Source organism: Lolium perenne, chromosome 7 (genome assembly GCF_019359855.2).
Source record: "Lolium perenne isolate Kyuss_39 chromosome 7, Kyuss_2.0, whole genome shotgun sequence".
Taxonomy (NCBI): Eukaryota; Viridiplantae; Streptophyta; class Magnoliopsida; order Poales; family Poaceae; genus Lolium; species Lolium perenne.
The window spans coordinates 103811737-103829114 of NC_067250.2; the positions used below are offsets into that span (position 1 = coordinate 103811737).

The 17378-nt window shown below is 46.1% G+C and overlaps 1 protein-coding gene across 1 annotated transcript; it reads right to left on the reverse strand.

The window, feature by feature from the left end:
• Positions 1 to 217: 217 nt before the first annotated feature.
• Positions 218 to 3877, reverse strand: LOC139833654 (uncharacterized). The gene has a single exon (XM_071823991.1). It carries the CDS (start codon positions 3875 to 3877, stop codon positions 218 to 220), a length of 3660 nt encoding a protein of 1219 aa, XP_071680092.1.
• Positions 3878 to 17378: the final 13501 nt, after the last annotated feature.

Consider the following 17378-nt stretch of genomic DNA (forward strand, 5'->3'; position numbering starts at 1 on the left):
CAGCATCTCCGTTTCTTTAAGCCATGGCGATCTGGGAGCCACGACGCTGCCCAAGCTATTAGATTTTTTTTAGAAATGGGGATACCCATAATGGGCGTCATCACTATAATCGACTCATCATCTTCGTTGCACTAGCTGCCATGTCGGGCATGCATCTTTCCAAACAGTATGCGCCAGTTTAATACTTTTTTTTTGAGGGAATACGGCACTTTATTGATCACAGCAAAACATTACAAAGAGTCTCCCGGATACATTCCGGTGCATAGTTTCTAAAAACAGAGAAAACAAAACGCTCCGCGGAGCGAGCTAAGATATGTGCCGATTCATTGAACTGACGGAAAACATGGCTGAAAGAAACATCTTCGAAGTCTTGAGCAAGGGCTTTGATATCCTGCACCACGACTCCAACACTGCTGCGATCCACACCAGGCGCAAGCACCCGCTGGATCAGGGATAGGCAGTCCGAGACCACCATGATCTTGCTGAAACCTTCTTCGCCGGCAAGGGATAGAGCGCGGCGCATCGCCAACGCTTCAGCAACTTCCGGCGCCGTAACCTCCTCGTGTAGTTCGCTGCAGGCAGCGACACATCGACCAATGTGGTTCCGGATCACGACGCCCAATCCCATCCGACGAGACGAGGAGAACAGAGCTGCATCACAGTTGATATAAACCGTACCTTCAGGCGGCGGAGACCAACGAACACCAGAACCAGAGGTATCACGCCTAGTAGAAGGGGGTGGTTTGAAAAGATGCAACTCTATCATCTCAGCATAAGCTTGAATCTGCTGGCCAACGCTGTGCGGTGCTCTCAACGGTTGACCATTACGAACATCATTCCGAGCTGTCCACAGGTGCCAAATAGTAACTGTGAGGAACATCCGTTCCCTCTCAGTCGATCTCCCGAGGAAATCAAATAACCACGTCTTGATGCTAGTGAAATGCTTCCTCCTCAGCTGCAAACCGCAAGTCTTCTTGACTTCACGCCAGACCTCGCGTGCATACTGACAACGGAGGAAGACGTGATCAGCTGACTCCTCCTTCGTACACACAGCACAGTTGGCGGATGTAGGAATGTGGCGGCGCCACATCTGTTGTCCAGTGGGCAAGCAATCGTGAGCAAGCCTCCAGAGGTTCACCTTCATCTTCCCCGGAGCCCTGATCGCCCAAAGGCATTTCCAAAGCGCAGCGTCCACGGACGTCGCTGAACTCAGGCCGCCACCATTCTTGCTTCTATCCAGGAAGAATTTCTCCGTTCTCGCCAGATTATAGGCAGAAGCAACCGTGTAATCACCAAATTTTGTAAAGGGCCAAGATAGGAAATCATCATCAACCCGTCGGCTAACCGGAATCTGAAGGATCCGAGTCGCAATCTCCTCTTCAAAAATGGAATGCACAACGTCAGTGTCCCATGCACCGTGATCGTCCGCCAACAGACAGTCAACAGTAGCGCCGTCAGGTAACGGCGTCAGAGTAGAGAACGAGCCCGGCTTCAGTCCGGGAATCCAGGGGTCAGAGAGGATCTTGATTGCATGCCCATTGCCCACAGCCCATCGAGCTCCTTCCTTCACCAATTGCATGCCAAAACAGATGCTGCGCCAGGTAAAGGATGATGATCGTGGTTGTATAGCGTCCCAAGCATCTCTGTCAGGAAAGTATCGCCCTTTTAGCACCCGAGCACAGAGCGAGGATGGGTCTGTTAAGAGTCTCCATGCTTGCCGACCAAGCATAGCTTGATTAAACAGAACTAGGTCACGGAAGCCCATCCCTCCCAGAGTTTTCGGAGTAGACAGCCACTCCCAACTCTTCCAGTGCATCTTCTTCCTTCCATCGTCGATACCCCACCAGAAGTCCGCAATAGCCTTGCGTAGCGAGTCACAGATGGAGACCGGAATTTGGAAGCAGCTCATGATGTACGTCGGAATGGCTTGTATGATGGCTTTGAGGAGAGTTTCCTTCCCAGACCGGGATGTGGGTCTGTCCGACCACCCATTCATATGTTTCCATGCACGTTCAACCAAGGAGCGGAAAGATACCGTCGGAGAGCGCCCAATACCCGTGGGCATACCAAGGTAGGTTTCTTGTAAAGCCTCAATGTGCACTCCCAAGCGATTCATGACCTCGGTCTTCACTTGTACTGGACAATGAAGACCAAAGGAGACAGAGGACTTTTCCAGATTGATCTTCTGGCCAGACCCCTGACAGTAGAGAGACAGGGTTTCCTTCAGAGCATCTACACTTCTAGCATCGCTCCGTGCGAAAAAGATACTGTCGTCTGCAAACAGGAGATGGGAAATAGGTGGACCAGATCGGCCGTTACGAACCCCATGTAGCACCCCCAGTGACTCCTTATGAAATAGCAGACTTGACAACCCTTCCGTACACAGCAGAAAGAGGTAGGGACTGATAGGATCTCCTTGTCGGATTCCCCTCGATGGAACCACAGGTGATGTTAGTTCTCCATTTATTCGGACAGCATACCTTACGTTAGTAACACATCTCATAACGGTGTTGATCCAATCCATAGAGAAACCCAACTTCACCAAGCAGCCGTGTAGATAAGACCATTCTACACGGTCATAAGCCTTCATCATATCTATCTTGAGCGCGCAATATGGGCGTTTTGCTCGTTGCTTGCGGATAGTATGGAGGCACTCATATGCTATCAAAGCATTATCTGTAATTAACCTGCCAGGCACGAATGCACTTTGATGTTCAGAAATAATAACAGGTAAAATCACCTTTAAGCGGTTTGCGAGGACTTTGGATGCAATTTTGTACAACACATTGCACAAGCTAATTGGCCTGAAGTTCTTCAAATGGTCTGGATTAGTAAGCTTTGGGATAAGAACTATCACAGAGTCACAGAAGCCCTCAGGGATGCCTTCTCCCAGGAGGAAACCTCGAACCGCAGCGCATATATCATCTTTCAGGGTCTCCCAATGGGTCTGGTAAAACAGTGCGGGAAAACCATCTGGGCCCGGGGCTTTAGTCGGTCCCATCTGAAAGAGAGCTGACTTAATTTCATCATCCGAGTAAGGTGCCGTGAGGTCGGAATTCATGTCGGCTGTCACCTTTGGTTGGATGGCTTCGATAATCACCGAAGAATCACAAGGCTCGGAAGTAAACAGATCACCATAAAAACCCTCCGCCCTGGCCTTAATCTCCTCAGGATCCTCACATCTAGTCCCATCTTCACGGACAAGAAAACGGATTCTGTTAGTCCGACGTCGAGCAGTGGCGCGAGCATGGAAAAACGACGTGTTTCTGTCCCCTGCTTTGAGCCACTCGACACGCGACCGTTGGCGGGCAATGATTTCTTCACGTTCGAAGAGCTCGCATAATCGCCGCTCAACTGAGGCCGCCACACGATCAGAGTCTTCAGTACGAGTCTGAAGCCTAATAGCCTTTAACTTTCGTTCCAGCTTCTTGATCTCCTTTCGCACACAGCCAAAACTCTCAATGCTCCAAGATTGCAGCGTAGATGCCACAGAGCAAAGATTACTCCAGGTTGATTGAAGTGAGCGAGGACCATCGCTGAGTGACAACCACGCCTTCTCCACCGTCTCCCTGTAATCCGGCGCGCGCAACCAGGCAGCCTCGTATTTGAAACCAGATTGCACCGGCCTCCGACTACTGGTAGCTGTGTTAAGTTGGAGCCGAATAAGAACGGCAAAGTGATCGGATGTGGTCGTGATGATATTCTCCACAGAGACATCCTCAAACCTGGAGATAAAGTCCTCATTTGCCACCGCCCGATCTAAGCGCACACGGACAAGAGCGTCCCCTTGCTGCTTGTTCGACCAAGTAAATCTCGGTCCCGAGAACCCCAGGTCCATCAAACCGCAGTCGTCTAAGCAGCTTCTGAAAAGCTCCATCTGTGTCGCAGTTCTGGGAACCAAACCAGCATGTTCGTCCTGAGTTAAGGCCTCATTAAAATCGCCACAAACAAGCCACGGTCCCTTCCTCTGATTATGCAGCCGCCTCAGTAAACTCCAGAATTCGTGTCTCTTCTCCCGTCGAGGCTCCCCATAGACGAACGAAACGCGCCATGGAGCCAAATCAGCGGATGAGACAACAACATCCATACAGTGGGCATTGAAACCTTTGAGATCAACTGAGAAAGGCTGTAACCAAAATAGTGCAAGACCTCCACTAAGGCCTTCACAACTAACAGCAAAGCTGCCAGTAAAACCGAGAGTCCACATAAACTTTTGGACACACTTATCCTTCATCTTCGTCTCGGACAGAAAAACGAAGGAGGGTCGATACGTCGCAATGAGCCAACGTAATTCTCCTACTGTCGCGTCCGACCCAAGGCCACGACAGTTCCAACATATGTAATTCATTGCGTCCGGCGGGGCTGAGCATCAGCCGCCGCCTGATCCGCCGATCTATGAACTTCCGTTCTCTGTTTCTTGTTCGAACGAAAGCTAACATGATTGCGGAAAGTGCGTTTGGCACATGACCACCAGTGTTTCCGGTTCTTTTAAAAAAAATTAAAACATATTTTTAGGAGTTGAAAATTCTAAAATTAAATACGTGCATACATATACCCATTTCTAAGGCACGGTAGAAATTATTAAAAAATATTATATTTTAAACTGTCCGAAAAAGACAAATTTCTGACAAAAAAAAGTGAGTTCTCAACTATGCATACAACCATTCGCAAAAAGAAACTATGCATACAACCACAAATTTGTTTTTTTCTTTTGTAGCTTAAAATACAATGCGTAATTTCTACCAAAATTTCACACGAGTATTCACAACATGTGAATGTATTATGTAATAATTTTTATAATTTTTAGAATAGATAAATAAAAATTTCAAATAATTTAAAAATCAGGAGCACTCGCACCAAATCTGCTCTCACGTGATTGCGGAAAAAAATATATTGTGCCATCAAAAGAAGAAGTCATACACGCAAGCACTGATATGAACTTCTCAAGGCGCAGAGTTGGTGTTTCAGAAGATGGGAGACAACTTGAGCAGCCTGGTTTTGCAGCTAGGGCGCCAATTTAGAATGTTTCGACCAATTGTGGTCCATAAACACCATCTCCCCTCCGTCTAAATTTTGCTCCGGAGCCACCCTTCTATTTCCGTCCGTACAAGTTCCACACAGCCACCATGAAGCAAGCTCAATGGCGTGATGTTCTGCAATTCTGTTGTTGCTTCTTGTCGATGTAATCTAACACACACGCACCACGTTCTCCACATCGCGCGGCACGGAGCACCCCACGAACACGCAGTTCCGCCGCTCAAGTTCCACGTTGTCTATCACGTTGGCTTCAAAACTGAAGCGCGTTCTTTTCTATCACAACAGATTCATAGCCGAGCCGACTGAATCATTTCGGTGCTACCAAGAAACCCAAGATCAAATCCGGCGAAGTTTTTCCCCTTGTTTGTCTCAATCCAGAACCTATCTGTCGGTTTGGTTCAGTTAAAAGTTCAGTTTCGGTAGCAACTGTAGGTTAGGTAGGATGTGACTTTACATCTCTTACTAACCCAAACCAGCATCCTTTTCTCTAAGCAGGTGATCCGGAGATCAAATCCCAATGTCACCCAAAACAACCACCATTTTGTTTTTCGTTTATCCTTGCATCCATTCCGTTTTGTTGGTTTAAGTTCATGCTCGCATCCAAACCAACACCATTTTGGTTTTCGTTTATCCTTGTATCCATTCCGTTGCTCGCATCCAAACCAACACGAAGCCAATCATCATCCCAAAATGTAAACAGATCGGATTTCGCTTATACCATATCCTTTACCACATATTTTTCTCGGATTCGGATCGGAGCAAATATTGACCGGTTTCGGATTCTAGTGTGGATATACCGGACAACAGTTTTGAATCGAAAACGGGACGGATTCGGACCGGAAACAAAAATAGTCGGATAGATGTTTTAAAACCTTTGAATTATCCTAATTAAATTTTGGATAATCCATATCCTCATGCTATTTGCATACCATATCCTATACCGTATCCGGAGCACCATTTCAAAATCGAATATCCTTATCCACTAGATTCTTTAAAATCTGATATGGACACATTTTATTTTTCGTTTATCCTTGCAACCTTCCGTTTTGTTGGATCAATTTCATGCTCGCATCCAAATCAACAAGAAGCCAATCATCAGCCCAGTGGACAGTGGTGTCGTAGAGATGTAAACGGATCGGATCGGATTTCGTTTATACCATATCCTTTGCAACATATTTTCTCTGAGAGCCATTTTGTTTTTCATTTATCCGTGCAACCTTTTGTTTTGTTGGTTCAAGTTCATGCTCGCATCCAAACCAGCACGAAGCCAATCATCGGCCTAGTGGACACTGGTACTGCTAGGGATGTAAACGGATCGGGTCGGATTTTGCTTATACCATTATCCTTTACCACATATTTTTCTCAGATTCGGATCGGAGCGAATATTGACCGATTTCGGATTCGAATGCGGATATACCGGACTACGGATTCGAATCGGAAACAGAACGGATTCGGACCGGAAACAAAAATAGTCGAATAGATGTTATCATCAATAGATAGATACATCCAGTTCTTGCAAATTTATAACTTACGCTAAAGCTCAAGCATTGATAAATTTTAGAGTTATACATGCTCACCAAATGGATTCGGTATCTCAATAACTACTAACTTTGTGAGGTTGGCCTTGGCTTTTGACTTAAAATCGGATTATCCGGTTTTAAACCTTCGTATTATCCTAATTAAATTTCGGATAATCCATATCCTCATGCTATTTGCTATACCATATCATATACCGTATCCGGACCACCACTTCGGAATCAGATATCCTTATCCACTGGATTCTTTAAAATTGGATATGGATAACATTTTGTTTTTAGTATATCCTTGCAGCCTTCCATTTTGTTGGTTCAAGTTTATGCTCGCATCCAAACCAACAAGAAGCCAATCATCAACCCAATGGATAGTGGTACTACTAGGAATGGAAACAGATCAGATCGGATTTTGCTTATACCATATCCTTTACCACCTATTTTTCTCGGATTTGGATTAGAGTGAATATTGACCGATTACGGATTTGAATGCGGTACCAGACTATGGATTCGAATCGGAAACGGGACGGACTCAAACCAGAAACAAAAAATAGTCAGATAAATGTTCTCATCAGTAGATAGATACATATAGTTCTTGCAAATTTTGAGAGGAATTTAACCTTTTAATATTGTGTAGTTAAGAAAACAGAGACATAATTTACGCTAAAGCTCAAGTATTGATAAAATTTAGAGTTATACATGCTCTGAATTTGGTAACTCAATAACTACTAACCTTCTGTGATTGGCCTTGGCTTTTGACTTAAAATCAGATTATTCGGTTTAAAACTATCAGATTATCCTAATTAAATTTCAGATAATCCATATCCTCCTGCTATTTGCTATACCATATCTTATACCGTATCCGGAGCACCACTTTGGAATCGTATATCCTTATTCACCGGATTCTTTAAATTCGTATATGGACACCTTAAAACGGATTCAGGGCCGGTTGTGGCGTGAAAATTATCCTATCCGTTTACACCCCTAGGAAACTGCTGACTCTCTCGATATGTCTAGCCTGGGATCAAATCACCTTTCCATTCGATTTGTGTAGCCTTATATCAAATTCCCTTTCCGTCTATTTAGCCATGTTTCCATTTGATGGGATATGAGGCAGTGTGAGCGATCACAACAGCCATTTTCTCTGTTCTCTCAGCGAAGGAGCTGATGGCTTCCCTTCTCCAGAGTTTGCCAAAGCTGTGGTGGTTAGACATGCTTTGACATGGTGTGATAACCCCTATTCTCTAAAGCCCTATAACCCACTTATATGGCCTTCTATGCAAAGCTAGGAGATATGGTGTGTGTGTAGAGGTTTTTACTATAAACTATAAGTGCTGAAATAAAATGCAATGAGTAAAGCAAATGCAAGGAAAGTAAAGTGCAATAAAGTAAAGTGATAATGAAGTGAAGTGAAGTAAAGTGGAGTAACTCAAGGGAGTAAGTGTTCTAGCAAAATGCTACTTCATTTGTGTGGTCGTCATAATTAGTGAAGCACAAAGATGGTATTTTTATTGTTTCTTCCAGAGATTAGCCATAGATATGGATATGCGGAAATATGCCCCTAGTGATTGATCCCAAGGCCACTTAAGAGCAAACAAGGAAATTATTAAGACATAAAGTCCAACCACCGTTGTAATTTTAAAGGTCCCCATAATGGAACTCCTTGTTTGATTAATCATGATAAATACTACATGCATATTTAGGAATTAGGACAAGTTTTCTGTCAACTCCCGCTATCCCTTCCCTATCATCATACAATGGTGACAACCTTATGCATCCACTGTAATATCCCAGAACATAGGATCAACGAAGGGTAGATCCAGAAATGGGATGTGCATTTCATCGCAAAACGGGGGAAATTTTCGCGCCTTATTACATAAAAACCTAAGAGGAACCGAGGTTTCTCTATCGTTGCTATTAGGGTTAGAGCAGTGTGAGTGTTATGAATTTCGACATGACCTCTTTTGAAACTTAGAGATTTGGGAGAATATTTGATTTGGCATTTCATATTTGATTTCAAACAAAAGAAGTAATAAGTAAACAATATATAAATGAATTATGAATTCATAATTCAAATCACATCACACATACACAAATAATTCAAAAGTGAATATTAAATTTACATAAGAGCTCATAAGTAAAACCTTGAGCTTTATTGATCATACACACAAATTACATTGTCTTTACAATATTCATTATACAAGAATGGACGGAATAATAAATAAAACAAAATAAGATTACAAGTGTTGGATCATATACAAAAGTCCTAAACTATTAGTCTTGGAATCTTTGTCTCTGGATCAAATTGAATTTGAAACCTGCAAAAAGGAAAAGAAACTAGTCAGGGGGGTTAATACAAGTGTCAATGACACTTGTCATTGTCCAAAATCTTGCCAGAAGCAAGATATGCATCAGAAGACCAGGAATTAGAGCAATGATGGGCTCAAGTTCCATCATAAGCACACACACAGCTTACAAGCTGTTGTGCATGCTCAACAGCAAGCCAAACATTGCATAGTCACCAAAAGGGCACATGTTCTGTTTCAAGGCCAGAGAGAACCATCGGACAGAACCAGCTGAAATAATTCACCTAGTCGACCAGTAGACATGAACCAGCAACCAGTAATGAACAGTAGTTAGTTCATCCATGTTCTTGCTCGAGAACACCAAGACCAACCATAGAAATCATCCATTCATCCAAACCAACCAACCAAACCAGGCAGAGTCATGGGAACCTAAGCAAGATCATCCAGAAGCTAGGAGGAGAAGGGCAAGTGATCAAAACCATCAAGCAGAAGCTCAACAGCAAACAAACATAACCATCTAGGAGCTGGAACAAGGTATAACTAATACCTGGAGTGGATCCAATGGATCCAATCCATCTCATATCATGACACAAGGCATAAGCATGAGCAGATGCTCATGAGGGTTATCATCACTTGGTTTTGACCAAGGATTACTGGCAGAAATAGAGCAACTAGATCCAAATATCATACAAATACTATTCTTGTGCAAATAGACAAGTATAGATGCATAGATAGTAATCGGTAGAGTAATACCTAGATACTAGAAGCTACAGAGACCACCTAGCAAATTTCTAACCAAGAAACCATCAGATTATGCATATATTTCTTCACATGCAAACACAGTGGCATTCATATGAGCTATGATACCCTACTGTGCAAGCAAAGATGAGTGTAGTCAACAAGAAATAATCCAACGGTGACAGCAACCCAAGCAGTACCAAGGCTAATGTGGTCACAACAACCACAAGCCATTCCATAAGCCAAATTCATAAGTCATCATTATCCAGAAATGGATTCAGACTTTATTTATCTTCCAATTGTCATTGGAGATATCACATCATACAAATCCATGCACATAATCAACACTACATAAGCAGTTCATGTATAAATAATCCACCAAAGCATGAATACAAGATAATCAATCCATTGACAAGCAATAGCATCACTGAGAGGCAACCATTAGGATAACCAAATGCATCCTAGCCATTGAATCTTGTTCAATGTGCTATGGACAGCAACAGTAGCTCACTAACACATTAACAACAGCTAGAGCAAGCCTAATCCATGGCAGTAGCTAGGGCAAGCACACCAATTAGCCAAGAATTAAACCTGCAACCTAGCCAGTAGCATCTGTTGATCAAATGGATCAATCAGATCATGTACAAGACACAGAAGAGCATCACTAGCATGCATTGATCCAAATGGATCAAATAGATCATATACAGAGCATAGGAGAGCATCACATGCATCACAAGTGTCAAGAGATGCTAGCCACTGTCGACAGCAAGACCACCAGTAAGCATTTGTGAAGCATAGAAGCACAAACAGATAGGATAGGAATATCACAAGTAACTAGTAAGCATATGAGCAGCACCAGAGCATGAACAGATATGATACACCTAGCTCAATCAACCAGTAGGAGTTAAATAGGCATCAACATAGCACCAATAGGCATAGATAAGCAAGAGCATGGTTGCAGTAGGCATAGGCAGGGCATCAAGGGAGCATGGCTAGAGCAACAGTAGCATCAGCATACGCATAGGATGATTCAGTAGGCAGAGCTCGAGCAGATGGAGGAGATGGAGAAGAGAGAGAGGTAAAAGATGAAAGCAGAGTTACCTAGCGGTGTCCATGGCGGCGTCCATGGCGGCACGGTGGCACAGGCCAACCACGGCGGCGCCAAACCGCGGCCAGGTCGGTGCCAAGCCACGCACCACCATCGTAGGAGGCATCGAACACACGAGCGTGTCCAGGAGGCGGAGATTGACGGAGTTCGTCGATGAACTCGTCAGCACCTGGCACGGGCGAGCACGCGCACGTCCAGCAGAGGAGGGGAAAACCAGATCGACGTGGATAGAAGTGAGCATCATCGCGCGCTGCGTCGAACGCGATCGGTGGCGAGCCCTAGGACTGCAGGAGACGGCCGGAGAGTGGCGGCGACCGTGGCGACGACGCCATCGCCACTGGATCAATAGACGTGACGTGGGCATTACCCTTCGGGTAACTGTTATTACCCTATCCTGTACTGCCCAACTGGAGGCCCATGAAGACATCCGATGGCAAGGTGGGCCGCTACGGTGGTGCCGAAGAAGATTCCTTGAAGAACAAGACAAAGAGGAACCGAACAAGGAAAGTTTAGAGCTAGGTCTTTTGTAACCTAGTCGTACCCAGATAGATCTCTTGAGACCTGGCCCCCTATATAAGAGCCAGGAGAGGGGCTGCCGAGGGACACGACCAATCTTAGCAACTTTATCCACCGCAAGTCTAGAGCTAGGTCCACGTAGCACTTAGCCTCTCGACGAGACCACAGCCGAAACCTTCGGCACCCCATTGTAACCCGATATTTTCATAATCAAGATCAGACAGGCAGGACGTAAGGGTTTTACCTCATAGAGGGCCCCGAACCTGGGTAAATTGCTCTCCCCGCTTGTTTGTTAACCGATGTCTCGTGTCAGCCTACAGGATTCCATCAACCCTAAGCCCCAATCGGAGGGCATTGCCGAGGAGTACCCTCGACGCCGTCTGTGGGAAGCCTGTTGGCACAAGATCCGTCATCGGCAGATCCAGCCATGTCGTCGGCAGCCTCGTCGACGCCATCATCATTGCCAGTCTTTGGAAGTCCGATCCGATTCGGCTCCTATGAGTTCACCCCGCACAACAGCTCTTCTCGCTCGACTTTCTCGGATCTACAAGGAAACATGGAGTTGACGTTCGGGAGTGTCCACTACAACGTCAACGCGGAAGGAGTCTTACGTCTGTTGGAACCGCTCGCCCCCAGATCAGCAAGGAAATCGCCTCCATCGGCTGCAGGGTCGATCATGTCATCATCAGTCGACCTTTCGGCAGGTTTGACAGATTCGACGAATTCTATCCCGTCGTCGACCCCTCGGTCGACGTCTTCGATGTCGGTTGGATCCGATAACCCCGTGCCATCAGAGATGACCTCGTACTACTGCCCAAATAGCGACACCAGGCACGGGTTGGGATCGAGTGACACACCGTTCATCTGCAGTGCCCAGTATTCATCGGGAGGGGACAGTGTCGACAACGTTGTCAAGGAGGTCACCTGGAAAGCGGTGCACCACCAAGTCTATGCCGCCAATAACACAGGAAACGCAAGGAATAGAGGAGATGGAGATCACACCCCTTGCTCCAGCAGGCGTCTAAGCTTCGAAAACAGTGCCAGTAACAACAATAGCGATTACACCATCGCGGAGGAAGAGTGGGCAGCAGCCAGGGCAGCCGTGCTTAATAACACGTCGCTCCCCGCCGGAACGTCGGTTGGAACCCTCAATGCCTATCGCTCTATATTGGAGAAAAATCGGGAGCGTCTACGAAAAGAGCAAGCCACCCTCGAGAAACGTCTATTCGCTGCAGAACAATCTAGTGAACGACGAAGGGGCTCGCGAGGAAGCGCTTTCCGAAGTAGTCAAGGTGTGGGGAAGCACCGATCGAGGCTATCCAGGCTATCAGAAGATGATGCTAGGGAAATAACTTCAAACCTATCCAAGTCCTTCATGACCACGGACACTGCGGGTATGCTAAGACCGAAAACCATCGAGGGAGCCACCGCCAACCTCGCGGCATACCTCATCAACCAACGACCTGAAGGTTCTATGGCTCAAGCTCACCGGGGCGCCTTAGAAAGCCTCGCAATCTTGGGAGACAACCCGGTCCCACGGAAGGAAAAGACCGCACTCCAAGCCAGCGGTTCAAAGCATCATTCAAGGGATGCTCGAGACGAAATCACCCAGAGTAGAATCGACAAAGCCAGGGGACGACGCGCCGCTAGGGAAGAGTACGATAGCGATGCTTTAGATGAAAGCCAAGAGTACGACGGCGAATTGAGGGGAGCTGACTGCTTGAGCTACAAGATCCGTGAGACGATGCCGCCCAAAAAAATTCAAACCTACCCCCACTGACGCTGCTAAGTACGATGGACAGCAGGAGCCGAGGTCATGGATAGACGATTACCTGCAGACTGTGATCTTGCACAAAGGAAATCAGATAGCAGCAATGCAGTGCTTGCAGCTTTACCTAAAAGATTCGGCACGAGCTTGGTTGAGAGGCATGTCGAAGGGTTCCATCAAATCGTGGGATGACCTGGTGGACGCTTTCGTCGCGAATTTCCAAGCAACATACAAAAGGCCTATTGGGATCGAAGAATTACGGCATTGCCAGCAGAAGCAGAAGGAGTCGATGTGAGCATACATCGGAAGATTTACCAAACTCCTGAACGCTGCCGAAGATGTTTCCGTCGACAGAGCAATTGATGCCTTCAGCGACGGCATCTGACGTGAAACCTATATAGAGGAACTTGGGCGCAAGAAGCCGAAGACCATAACCAAGTTAATGGAAATCGCCAATAGCTGGGCTGATGGCGAAGACAACGTACGAAGACCGCGACAACGCAGTGACGACGAGGACGATGATCAGCCGAAGCACGATTCGGGTGGTAGACGGGATCGCCGTAAGAAAAGAAAAGACCGCAGTTACGACGACAGCAATCTGGTAGCCGCGGGATATTCCGATCGGCAGGACAATCGATACGACGACATGCGAGACGATCGACAGGATGGCAACCGGAGCAACTCTGGAAACCGTGGCAACTACAAACCACGGCCGCAGAGGACCCCCGAGTTACCCTTCGCTGAGCAGATAAACGCTCCTTGCTACCTGCACGCGTACATTGATTCTAAGGACAACAAGAAGAAGTCGAGTCACCTGCTCAGAGATTGTCGGCAGTTCATCGAGATGCAGAAGCTCATTCAGTAGCAGCAGCAACCGACTCCACCACCGCCTCCACCTCAGCACCAGGTCCAGCAAGTTCAGCCTCACAACCCCAACGAGTCCTTTCCGCCACCACGTGGGCAGATGAGCATGATCCACAGGACCGGTGTTTCGAGAAGGGAGATGAAGAAGCTCACCCAAGAGATCAATTTGGCGGAAAGCATTATGGCCAACATTCCTGAATATATCGAATGGTCTTCTCAGAGCATTATGTTCAGCAGGGCGGATCATCCGATGACAATCCCAAAACCATGGCACACTGCCTTAGTAGTTGAGGCGCAAATCGGAGGGTTCAAGATGAGAAAAGTTTTCATGGACGGTGGAAGCGGATTAAACCTGATATTCCTCGACATGATCAAAAGTATGGGGATCACAATGAGGATGTTAGAAGAAACAGACATATGTTTCCATGGGATTCTCCCCACCTTACCGGCGTACTCTCTTGGCAAAGTTTACTTGAACGTTGTCTTTGGAAAACCCGACAACTTCAGGAAGGAAAAGATCGAGTTTGAAGTTGTAAACTGGGAATCGTAGTACCATGCTATACTCGGAAGATCAGCTTATGCCAAGTTCATGGCTGTGCCACATTACGCATACCTCAAGCTGAAAATGCCTGGAAACAATGGGACAAACATCACAGTCTATGGAAGTTTCTCACGCTCGGATAATTGTGATCGTGAGTTTCAGAGGATCGCTGCAAAGTTTGGGCTAAGGCAGGAAGCTGTCGACCTCCCCTCAAAATCGTCGGCACACGATAATAAGGAAGATGAACGCGTCAGGAAGATGAAGAAGAAGCCAGCCGATCTTGCTTTAGAAGCTCCAACAGTGAAAACTTTGGCAGCTGATGGCACGACAGTCATAGAAGAAAACAAAACCCTGGCATTCACCGCCAGGACTCCTAGTGAAACCAGTGACGCTTCCAAAACCGCTGACGCGATGGACAAGCTCGAAGATAAGAAGAACCCTCCTCTTGCTTAAAAGGACGGATAGCGTTTAGTTTTTCTCTTTTCGGCAGGGCTCTTTTTCGCCCCTTAGTTTTTTGCTTACTTTATTAATAAAAACTTAAGTTTTGTTTCTTTGAAGCATTGCAGTAATTCGGGACACCCGAACCACATCATCATGAACCTTGTTTGCATATTTCAGCGAACATTGGTGCGATGAAAAACACGCCCGGAGATTGCACTCCAAAAAAGTCTCTGAAATTACGAGTGCTATGATGCAAAATTATCGGGGACCCTGCTCTTTTCCTTTGCTATAGATGCCTCAAAGAGTGCCGCAAATAGCAAGGATCATGAAACACGTATACTAACGACCCACGTTCGGTACTTTAATTATAAAAGTATCAAAGAGCGATGGAGTCATCGGCAGAACTAGTGCGACCGATATATTCGGGAGCTGCTGTCAAGACATGCATCGGTTGAAAGCAAAGTTGCACATACAACGGGTTTAGAAAGACCCGCAACATGAGCTGATCACTCAAATAATTTGCTGACCAACAAATATACGCTAAAACGAGTAATTAAGATTTGCTCCTTCAAAATTTGCCAATGGCATTAACATGGTAAAGGTGCATATATGCACCTACCGATAAAAATAGTTCAACCATAATCATCCAAACACTCGGATGTAGTAAGTAACCAAGTCTTCTATTTACAATAGGGACGTGACTCTGAATTACTCCTGTGGAGTTTCCTTTTCTTCGGATGCCATCGAGGTTCCTTCAAGCCTTTCGACAATAATGGCGGCAGGTAGGTCCACCTTCGGGTAAAGCGGCTTCAAATCACCTACCGCATTGGCAATTGCCAGCAGGTTTGCCGAGGGATAACGTACAAGGATGAGTGCAAGTGTAACTCTAGCTCCTGCAAGAAGTTGTGCTCGAACCAAGCTTCGGATCTTCTTGGTGTTACTAAATTCTGACATTAAAGTCAACAGCGTGGGAGGGACCACGTTCAAAGGGAACATCGTCTTCCATATTACTCTCAGCCCTTTATAGCACTTGCCGAAGAAATGATGGACTTGCTGGACCCGATCTTGGAACTTCGCGACAGTAGAAGCCTTCGAGTGTTCTTTCCAGAAAACTTCATCTGATGATGATAGCTGAGTCAATGCGTTTACACGCTCGTGAATCCGCTTGTTCTCCTCAGCGGGGTTCAGAGCTATGACTAGAAAGAGAAAACAAGGAAAGATAAGAAGATGCATTTCGTGGAAAAACAAGGAGCAAGAGGAGGAGGGAGCTTACAGTTCAAACTTTCTGTGGCTCTATGCAATTCGGTAAGAGCATAGCGCTCTACGTCAGCCGCAAGCTCGTTCTTCTTTCTGATAATAGCAGTCAAGGCATAAGTACTGCGCATATCCTTTTCCATCTGTGCGATCCGATCCTTCATACGCTGGAGTCGGTCACTTTCAGAGCAAGCACCCGAAGAATCATCGACAAATGCAGGCACAGGAAAAACCTGCAAAACATCATCAAAAGGGCATGATGGATTATATGGATTCAACACTGGAAATTACTCCCATCGAGAGCATGCAAATAAAAATGTTATAGTAAAAGTACACTGGCAACATTGCCAACATGGAATTCATTACAACCACACAAGTCTTATGACAGGACATTGTCTTAATCAAGCAGAATTACAAGAATCAGGGGGCCTGGGTCTGGTTTGACAAGCTTGGACCAACTGATGATTTCTTTGCCGAGACCATCTCAAGGAGCTGGCGAGCACACTTAAGAGCCGAGGTTTTAAAGACACCCAGGTCGACAAATTGCCCATCTTGCTCTTTCGGCAGCTCTTTGGACATCTCTTCAATATCGGCTTTGAAGCCATGACCCATCATAAGCTGGAAGGCTAGGAGGGCGCCATAGGTACGCGAAGTACGTTTGAATACCTCGATAATCTCCTTTGTGTTGATGGCAAAAGCGTTGATTAGTTGCCCCAAAGTCTTGTCTTGATTGATCTTGGGGAAAATCATCGAGTGCATCCGTGCCATGGCTCCCTTGCCCTTCTGGAGGAGATCCTGAACGAGCTGGTGAGAAGCGAGGGTAATCGACAGAGCATTTGCCGGAGAATTGCTCGGGAGCTTGTCCAGAGCCTCGACAGGGATATCAGCAGCCTCTGTGAAGAACGAAATAAGAGGAGCTCATTAATGAAGAGATTGAATTCGCGAAGCAATAATCAATAAGAGAGCAAAAAGGGAATTACTGAGCAAGGCCAAGGAAGATTGGCGAAGAAGATCATCCTTCTCAATCACCCGAGATTCAGCGGCTAGCCTGGATGCCTCCTCATCCTTTAGCCTCTTCTTCAGCCCCTCGAGCTCCACCTTCAAGGAGTCAACCTCCTGGCGAGCCTCAGCAGCCACTTTTATTGCGCCCTCCAACTTCGAGGAAGAAGACTTGACCTCCTTTTGCAGTTGGGCCTTGTCAGCTTCCAGAGAAGTGTATTGGGAGGCGAAAGTTTCTAGAGAAGATATGACAGCTCGCAAATCCTTAAGAAATAAG

Coding starts and splice junctions, on each gene's coding strand:
- LOC139833654 (XM_071823991.1), bottom strand. CDS start 3,877: ATGGAGCTTTTCAGAAGCTGCTTAGACGACTGCGGTTTGATGGACCTG.